Genomic DNA, 8,813 nt, shown 5'->3' on the forward strand with positions numbered 1-8,813 from the left:
AGTTCTCCAAGGGAGTGAGGGTAGATGGAGAACAGAAGGGGAACCAGAACTGAGCCTTGAGGGACCCCCACAGTTACCGGGTGGGAGACAGAGGAGGAACCCGTGAAGGAGACTGAGAATGAACGGCCAGAGAGATGAGGAGAACCAGGAGAGAACAGAGTAAAGTGAAGACGAGGTTGGATAATGTTGACAGGAAGAAGGGGTGGCCCACAATGTCGAAGGCATCCAAGTGGTCCAGGAAGATCACGGTGGAGTAGGGGCCTGAAACCAGGTTGGAGGGGGTCAAGTAGAGACTTGGAGGAGAAGAATTTGAGGCAGAGGTTGTAGACAACTCACTCAGGGATTTTGGAGAGGAATGGAGGTGATAGCTGGAGGGAGCCATGGGATCAAGGGAGTTTTTTTTTTTAGGATAGGGAAAAAATGGGCACGTTTGAAAGTAATGGGGAAGAAACAGATGGGATCTGAGGCTTAGACCCCTGAAAAACTGAGGCTCAGATGATCTACCAGTCCCTCTGTTTCACTGGAACAGACCTACCCGCACTGGCGAGAGGCGGTGCCGGCATCTATTTAGCGAAAGAGTCCCTGTGCCTTCCCCATGTGCTCTCTCCACAGCACAGAGCCTCAGTTCTGCTTTTCGCCTTTCCCCTCCTCTATCTACTCCTCTCAGTCCCCAAGTCTCACCTCCTGATTCCACAAGCGAAACCCAAACTAAAAATGTTAAAGAAAAGAAGGACGGGGGAGGAGGGATAAGGAGGAGAAGCAATTTGATCGAGTTGAAAGCTCCCAGGACTGGGCTTCAGAAGATTCGGGTCCTAGTCCCGGCCCCACCGCTTGCTTAAGGTCACTTAACTTCTCTGGGCCTCAATTTCCTGTTCTTCCTCCCCCTTAGACTGAGGGACTCCCTGGGGGGCAGGGACGATGTCTAATCTGATTATATTGTGGCATTTTTTAAGTGCTTGTGTGCCAAACACTCTACTAAGAGCTGGGGTGGACACAGTCCCTGTCCCACATGGTAGCTTGACTGCCTAATGCCAAAATCCAGAGCGCCCAAGTGATAGAGACTCGGTTTTAGACACTCAGAAACCCAGGAAGTAGCCCGCTGATTGGGGGTGAGGGGTGGCTTGGGGGTGTTGGTGTGTAGATGTAGAGGGGTGGGTATTGAAATGAGAAAGGAAAGGTGGGGAGCAAGAATTTAGAATTCACCTCCCCTTCAGCCCCGCTCACACACACTCTGTGCAGCGCCAGGACCAGCGTCAGGGGTCTGCAGGCCGCTGGCCGGCTCACAGAGCACGCGGGAGCCGCGCTGGTTACGGTGGCTTTATTGTTTCTCACACAGAGTTAAGGTTAAAACCGAGTCCTTGGGTAGACCAGGCCTCCAGGAGCCTGCCCCTCCACCCCCACCCCTCCTGCGCCCCCCCGGCCTGGCCGCGACCCGGTTAGGACTACATGGGCCAGGGGCCAGCGGGTGCCACCGGGCTGATAACCGGGACGTGACCCTCGGAGGGTGGGGGGCTGCTGCTGCTGGAGGCCAGGAGCGCCTGGGGCCGGCTGGGGTCCCCATGCCACAGCAGGGCCAAAGCCACAGTGCACTGATCCAGGAGCGAGTTCTCGTCCGGGCCCGGTGGCTCCAGGGCAGGAGGCGGCGACCACGGCGGCTGCCCAAAAACAGAAGCAAGAGACGAAGACGCGCGGCTCAGGGGGGTGGTGGAGACGCTCCTGGACCAGGGGCTCAATCGATCGGATCTACTGCGTGCTTACCGTGGGCGGAGCGCATGCCTCTCCGCTGCCTGCCCTCCCCAGCCCAGCAGGCCCCGATCCCGGTCCCCCTGGTCCTCCCGTCCACCTCCACGGGTGCCCCGTCCACACCCTGGTCCCTCATCCACTCACAGACCCCCGGCTCCTGGGCCGGGCCCCCGGGGGACGCGGCTGGTGCAGGTAGATACAGGTGGCGTCGAAGGGGCAGCGGCCCCGTCCTCGGAGGAAGAACTTGCAGGGGATGAGCCTGGGCAGAGCAGAGCCGGCAGGGAGGGTGGGTCGGGTTCCGGGGGTCTCGGCCCAGCCCCTCGCCCCTGCGGCCCTCCCTTACCTGGTCCGGGCCGTGAAGCTCTGGACCAGCAGCTCCTTCTCGCTGGTCTCCTCCACCCACTGGTCGTGGGGGATGAGGTAGCTGGAGTGGACGCGGCACTGCGGACAGCTCCTGGGGACGGGACGGGGGGTCGGGTGGGCAGGCCTTGACCGGACCCCCGATTTCCCTGCCCCGCTGCCCCCGCCGCCCTCACTTGACCACGCTGGCGGGGAAGTCTCCTCGACGGCGGCGCCAGGCTCTGATGCAGCTCAGGCAGAAGGGGTGCGGGCAGTTGGGCAGGATCCCGAACAGCCTCTCCTCGGGCCTCAGTTTCCCCAACACTCGCTCCATGCAGATGCCACAGACCACGCCGTCTCCTTCGCTGTCATCGCTGCCTGGCCCCGCGACGTTGCCCTGTGGACAGAGCCAGGCCCGGCCCGCCTCCCCCTCCTCAGTTTCCCTCCCCCGTCCACCTCCCTCTGCTGACCTCAGCTCCCCCAGACCCACCTCGGGCAGCTCGGGCTCTGACGGAAGATGAGGAGGAGGAGGCTGCAGCCTTGGGCACTGGGGAGACTGGAGACAACCTACTGAATGGACACGGGCATCAGATAAGTCAGTCGGTGGTGTTTATTGAGCACCTACGGTATGCAGAGCATTATACTAAGTGCTTGGGAGAGTATAATAATAATGATGGTATTTGTTAAGCGCTTACTATGTGCCAAGGACCGGGGTAGATACAAGGTAATCCGGTTGTCCCACATGGGCCTCGCAATCTTAATCCCCATTTTACAGATGAGGTAACTGGGGCACAGAGAATAATAATAACAGTAACGGTATTTGTTAAGGGTTCACTGTGTGCCAAGCACCGGGGTAGATACAGTTGTCCCACATGAGGCTCACAATCTTAATCCCCATTTTCCAGGTGAGGGAACTGAGGCCCAGAGAAGTGAAGTGACTTGCCCACAGTCACACAGCTGACAAGTGGCAGAGCCGAGATTCAAACCCATGACCTCTGACTCCCAAGCCCGGGCTCTTTCCATTGAGCCGCGCTGCTTCTCTGATTGTCACAGCAGTAAACAGACACACTCCCTACCCACAACGAGCTTACGGTCTGGAGGACCTGGAGGACGGGGGAGCCCGCCCAGGTCGGGAGCTTTCCGGGGGTGGGGCGACCACATCCACCAGAGACCCCCAGGAAAGGAAGGGGCAGAGGGGGAATTTCCAGGGCAACCCCTGGAGCCTCCCCTGCCCGGGGCCGCCACCCCGTTGCTCACATGGCAGGGAGGGGAGCTGTTGCCGCTGCGCCTCCTCTTTCTCCTCTTCCTCGTCCTGCCGGTTGCCCGGCCTCTCTCCGCCAGCCTCCCCCACAAGCCCGGCAGACTGGGGGTCTGGCGCCGAGGCCCGCGGCCCCAGGGCCAGGAGAGGCGGTGCCAGGATGCAGGGCGGCTCTGAGCTGCGGCAACCTCCTGGGGGGGTGACTGGCACCTGAAGGTGCTGGTAGCTGTGGGGAGGGACGAGAATGATAATGACGGCATTTCTCTATGTGCCAAGCACTGTCCTAAGCGCTGGGGCAGGTACAAGGTAATCAGGTTGTCCCACTTGGGGATCCCAGGCTTTATCCCCATTTTACAGTTGAGGGAACTGAGGCCCGGATAATAATAATGATAATGGTGGTATTTGTTAAGTAATTACTATGTGCAGAGCACTGTCCTAAGCGCTGGGGTAGATGCAAGGTAATCAGGTTGTCCCACTTGGGGCTCCCAGGCTTCATCCCCATTTTACAGATGAGGGAACTGAGGCCCAGGGAATAATAATAATGTTGGTATTTGTTAAGCACTCACTATGTGCAGAGCACTGTTCTAAGCACTGGGATAGATTCAGGGTAATCAGGTTGTCCTACATGAGGCTCAGTCTTAATCCCCATTTTACAGAGGAGGGAACTGAGGCCCAGAGAAGTGAAGTGACTTGCCCACAGTCACACAGCTGACAAGTGGCAGAGCCGGGATTCGAACCCATGACCTCCGACTCCTAAGCCCGTGCTCTTTCCACTGAGCCACGCTGCTTCTCTACTGATGGTATTTGCTAAGCACTTACTACGTGCTGAGCACTGTTCTAAGCGCTCGGGTAGATAGAGGGTCATCAGATTGTCCCACGTGGGGCTCACATTTTTGAATCCCCATTTTTACAGATGAGGTAACTGAGGCCCAGAGAAGTTAAGTGACTTGCCCGAGGTCACACAGCAGACAAATGGCGGAGCCGGAATTAGAGCCCACGACCTCTAACTCCCAAGCCCGGGCTCTTTCCACTAAGCCACGCTGCTTCTCTAAAGTGAAGTGATTTGCCCAAAGTCACACCGCAGACAAGTGGCAGAGCCAGCAGTAATGATGATGAGGATGGTATTTATTAAGCACTTACTATGTGCAAAGCACTGTTCTAAGCGCTGGGGGGATACAGAAACACTCTGGGCATGTCACTCCCCTTTTTAAAAACCTCCAGGGGTTGACTCTCAACCTCCTCACGAAACAAGAACTTCTCACTCTAGGCTTCAAGGCATAACATCACCTTGCCCCAACCTACCTCTCCTCCCTTCTCTCTTCCCACTGCCCACCCCGCACGCTCCGCTCCTCTGCCGCCCACCTCCTCCCCGTCCCCCGTTCTCGCCTATCCCGCCGTCGACCCCTGGCCCACATCCTCCCGCGGTCCCGGAACACCCTCCCTCCTCACCTCCGCCAAACTCATTCTCTTCCCCTCTTCAAAGCCCTACTTAGAGCTCACCTCCTCCAAGAGGCCTTCCCAGACTAAACTTGCCCTTTTCCCTCTGCTCCCCCTCCACCCTCTGCTCCTCCCCCTTCACCTCCCCTCAGCTAAGCCCCCTTTCCCTCTGCTCCTCCCCCCAGCACTGTGCTCATTTGTATATATTATTACCCTATTTATTTTGTTAATGAGGTGTACAACCCCTTGATTCTATTTATCGTGATTATGTTGTCTTGTTTTTGTTTCGTTCTGTTTTGCTTTGCTGTCTGTCTCCCCCGTTTAGATTGTGAGCCCGGCACTGAGCAGGGATCATCTCTATCTGTTGCCAAATTGTCCATTCCAAGCACTTAGTCCAGTCCTCTGCACATTCATTCAATAGTATTTATTGAGCGCTTACTATGTGCAGAGCACTGTACTAAGCGCTTGGGATGAACAAGTCGGCAACAGATAGAGACAGTCCCTGCCGTTTGACGGGCTTACGGTCTAATCGGGGGAGACGGACAGACGAGAACGATGGCAATAAACAGCGTCAAGGGGAAGAACATCTCGTAAAAACGATGGCGACTAAATAGAATCGAGGCGATGTACAATTCATTAACAAAATAAATAGGGTAACAAAAATATATACAGTCGAGCGGACGAGTACGGTGCTGTGGGGATGGGAAGGGAGAGGTGGAGGAGCAGAGGGAAAAGGGGAAAATGAGGCTTTAGCTGCGGAGAGGTAAAGGGGGGATGGCAGAGGGAGTAGAGGGGGACGAGGAGCTCAGTCTGGGAACGCCTCTTGGAGGAGGTGATTTTTAAGTAGGGTTTTGAAGAGGGAAAGAGAATCAGTTTGGCAGAGGTGAGGAGGGAGGGCGTTCCAGGACCGCGGGAGGACGTGACCCGGGGGTCGACGGCGGGATAGGCGAGACCGAGGGACGGTGAGGAGGTGGGCGGCGGAGGAGCGGAGCGTGCAGGGTGGGCGGTAGAAAGAGAGAAGGGAGGAGAGGTAGGAAGGGGCGAGGTGATGGAGAGCCTCGAAGCCTAGAGTGAGGAGTTTTTGTTTGGAGCGGAGGTCGATGGGCAACCACCGGAGTCGTTTAAGAAGGGGAGTGACACGCCCAGATCGTTTCTGCGGGAAGATGAGCCGGGCGGCGGAGTGAAGAATAGACCGGAGCGGGGCGAGAGAGGAGGAAGGGAGGTCAGAGAGAAGGCCGACACGGTAGTCTAGCCGGGATATAACGAGAGCCCGTAACAGTAAGGTAGCCGTTTGGGTGGAGAGGAGAGGGCGGATCTTGGCGATATCGTAGAGGTGAGACCGGCAGGTCTTGGTAACGGATAGGATGCGTGGGGTGAACGAGAGGGACGAGTCGAGGATGACACCGAGATCGCGGGCCCGAGAGACGGGAAGGATGGTCGTGCCATCCACGGTGATAGAGAAGTCTGGGAGAGGACTGGGTTTGGGAGGGAAGATGAGGAGCTCAGTCTCGCTCACGTTGAGTTTTAGGTGGCGGGCCGACATCCAGGTGGAGACGTCCCGGAGGCGGGAGGAGACGCGAGCCCGAAGGGAGGGGGAGACGACAGGGGCGGAGATGTAGATCTGCGTGTCATCTGCGTAGAGATGGTAGTCGAAGCCGTGAGAGCGGATGAGTTCACCGAGGGAGTGAGTGTAAATGGAGAACAGAAGAGGGCCGAGAACTGACCCTTGAGGAACTCCAACAGTTAAAGGATGGGAGGGGGAGGAGGCTCCAGCGAAGGAGACCGAGAATGATCGGCCAGAGAGGTGAGAGGAGAACCAGGAGAGGACAGAGTCCGTGAAGCCAAGGTGAGATAAGGTATGGAGGAGGAGGGGATGGACATAGTAAGCACTCAGTAAATACCATTGAACGAATGAATGAAAGGTGATCAGGTTGTCCCACGTGGGGCTCACAGTCAATCCTCATTTTACACACGAGGTAACTGAGGCCCAGAGAAGTGAAGCGACTTGCCCAAGGTCACACAGCAGACAAGTGGGGGAGCCAGCATTAGAACCCACGTCCTCGGACTAAGCCAGTGCTCTTGCCACTAGGCCATGCTGCTTCTCCTGGGGAGAGGGAGAGAGCAGAGAGGAAGGGATGAGAAGCGGCGTGGCTTAGGGGATAGAGCACCGGCCTGGGAGTCAGAAGACCGGGGTTCTAATCCTGACTCCGCCTCTTGTCTGCTCTGTGACTTTGGCAAGTCACTTCTCTGGGCCTCAGTTATCTCATCTGTAAAATGGGGACTAAGACAATGAGCCCCACATGGACTATATCCAACATGATTAGATAGTGTCTAGACCAACACTCAGTATGATGCCTGGCATATAATAATAATAATGATGATGGTATTTAAGCACTTACTATGTGCCAAGCACTGTTCTAAGCTCTAGGGGAGATACAAGGTAAGCAGGTTGTCGCATGTGGGGCTCACATTCTTAATCCCCATTTTACAGATGAGGTAACAAGCACAGAGATGTTAAGGGAATTGCCCAAAGTCACACAGCTGACAAGGGCTGGAATTAGAATTCCAGAATCAGAGAAGCAGCGTGGCTCAGTGGAAAGAGCCCGGGCTTGGGAGTCAGAGGTCATGGGTTCGAATCCCTGCTCTGCCACTTGCCAGCTGTGTGACTCTGGTCAAGTCACTTCACTTCTTTGTGCCTCAGTTCCCTCCTCTGTAAAATGGGGATGAAGACTGTGAGCCTCACGTGGGATATCCTGATGATTCTGTATCAACCCCAGTGCTTAGAACAGTGCTCTGCACATAGTAAGTGCTTAGCAAATGCCAACATTATTATTATTAGAACCCACAACCTCTGACTCCCAAACCCGTGCTCTTTCCACTGAGCCACGCTGCTTCTCTATATAATATATATACACATATGAGTGCATAACGATATAAAAAAGGGTACAGGTGTGCATAAGAGGGAGCAGAGGTAGGAAGAGACAGGGAGTAGAGGCTTGGAAAGCAGGAAAGAGAAGGGCTATGGGGAGAGAGGAGAGTGGGTGGGCTCTCACCTGCACTGGTCTCCAAAGAAACAGGCCCCACCCTGGAAATACCTACAGAGCCGGGGTAACTTGCCAACGTGTGAGAAGCGGCAGTGACGGCCCAGCTGGCACATCCCCCGGGCAAAGAACCTGAGAGCGGCACAGAGCCCCGGCGCTGGTCCTCACCGGCCGGAGGGGCAGGCCGGGAGCACTGGGGGGGCCGCCCCGAACTCCAGCCCCCCTCGGCCCTGCCTTCTCCATCCACCCGCCCATCCATCTCCTCTCTAGAGAGAGGAGTGGGGCAGGATATGGGGGCAGAGCTCAGAGGGAGAGACCGATCCTCTCCCCTCCCCAAGGTCAGGCCTCCCGCCGTTCAGGCTTCCCTTGGGTGGGCTTCTCTAAGTTTGTCAGGGAGCGACTGGGGACGTCCCAAGGGCCACCATGCAGCTGCCCACTGGCCACCCCCCATTAGGAGAACCCTCCCCCTTCCCATCCCGCCCCTCCCCGACCTGCAAGGCTGCCTGGACGGTCTCCCCCACCCCTGAGCTGCCTCCATGGCAGCTGTAGCCCTGACAGAAAATGACACGACTAACCACCCCATCCTGTCCCATTTATCTTAGGGCAGAGGAGGCCAGCCCCCTCCCTAAGACCTAGCCAATCAGATGATGGTGATGGCATTCGTTAAGCGCTTACTATGTGCAAATCAGGAGTAGGTCTTGGATGCAGCCAGGTGCCCCTTAACCTAACAGATTTAAGACCCCGCCGGGCCTAGCCCCTGTCTCTGGAAATGAAAGTAGTTTTGCTATTCCCTGCTCTGAATTCTGCTTTTTGGCCTGATATAGGTGAAAAAGTATGAAAAGTCATTGCCCCTTTTGTAGCGTGCTCTCCTAAGTGCTTAGTATGGTGCTTGGCACGCAGTATGTGTTCAGGAAATACCATTGATTGGTTTATTGTTCGATTGAATCGTGGCTCGGTGGAAAGAGCCTGGGCTTGGGAGTCATGGGTTCGACTCC

At 56.3% G+C, this 8,813-nt stretch overlaps 1 protein-coding gene across 2 annotated transcripts; it reads right to left on the minus strand.

The window, feature by feature from the left end:
• Nucleotides 1-1,054: 1,054 nt before the first annotated feature.
• LOC100088298 (probable E3 ubiquitin-protein ligase makorin-1) lies at nucleotides 1,055-8,380 on the minus strand. 2 transcript variants are annotated; one of them, XM_029069451.2, is made up of 8 exons: nucleotides 8,310-8,380; nucleotides 7,831-7,950; nucleotides 3,340-3,566; nucleotides 2,573-2,649; nucleotides 2,280-2,479; nucleotides 2,087-2,197; nucleotides 1,888-2,002; nucleotides 1,055-1,655 (listed from the first exon to the last, which is right to left on the minus strand). In XM_029069451.2, the coding sequence occupies exons 1-8, from the start codon at nucleotides 8,354-8,356 to the stop codon at nucleotides 1,443-1,445; spliced, it is 1,110 nt and encodes a 369-aa protein (XP_028925284.1). In that variant the 5' UTR covers nucleotides 8,357-8,380; the 3' UTR covers nucleotides 1,055-1,442. The 2 variants fall into 2 exon arrangements, with proteins under 2 accessions (XP_028925284.1, XP_028925283.1); XM_029069450.2 differs by having other exon boundaries at nucleotides 2,573-2,652.
• Between the last annotated feature and the right edge of the window lie 433 nt (nucleotides 8,381-8,813).

This window comes from Ornithorhynchus anatinus, chromosome 7, assembly GCF_004115215.2.
Source record: "Ornithorhynchus anatinus isolate Pmale09 chromosome 7, mOrnAna1.pri.v4, whole genome shotgun sequence".
In the NCBI taxonomy this organism is placed as follows: Eukaryota; Metazoa; Chordata; class Mammalia; order Monotremata; family Ornithorhynchidae; genus Ornithorhynchus; species Ornithorhynchus anatinus.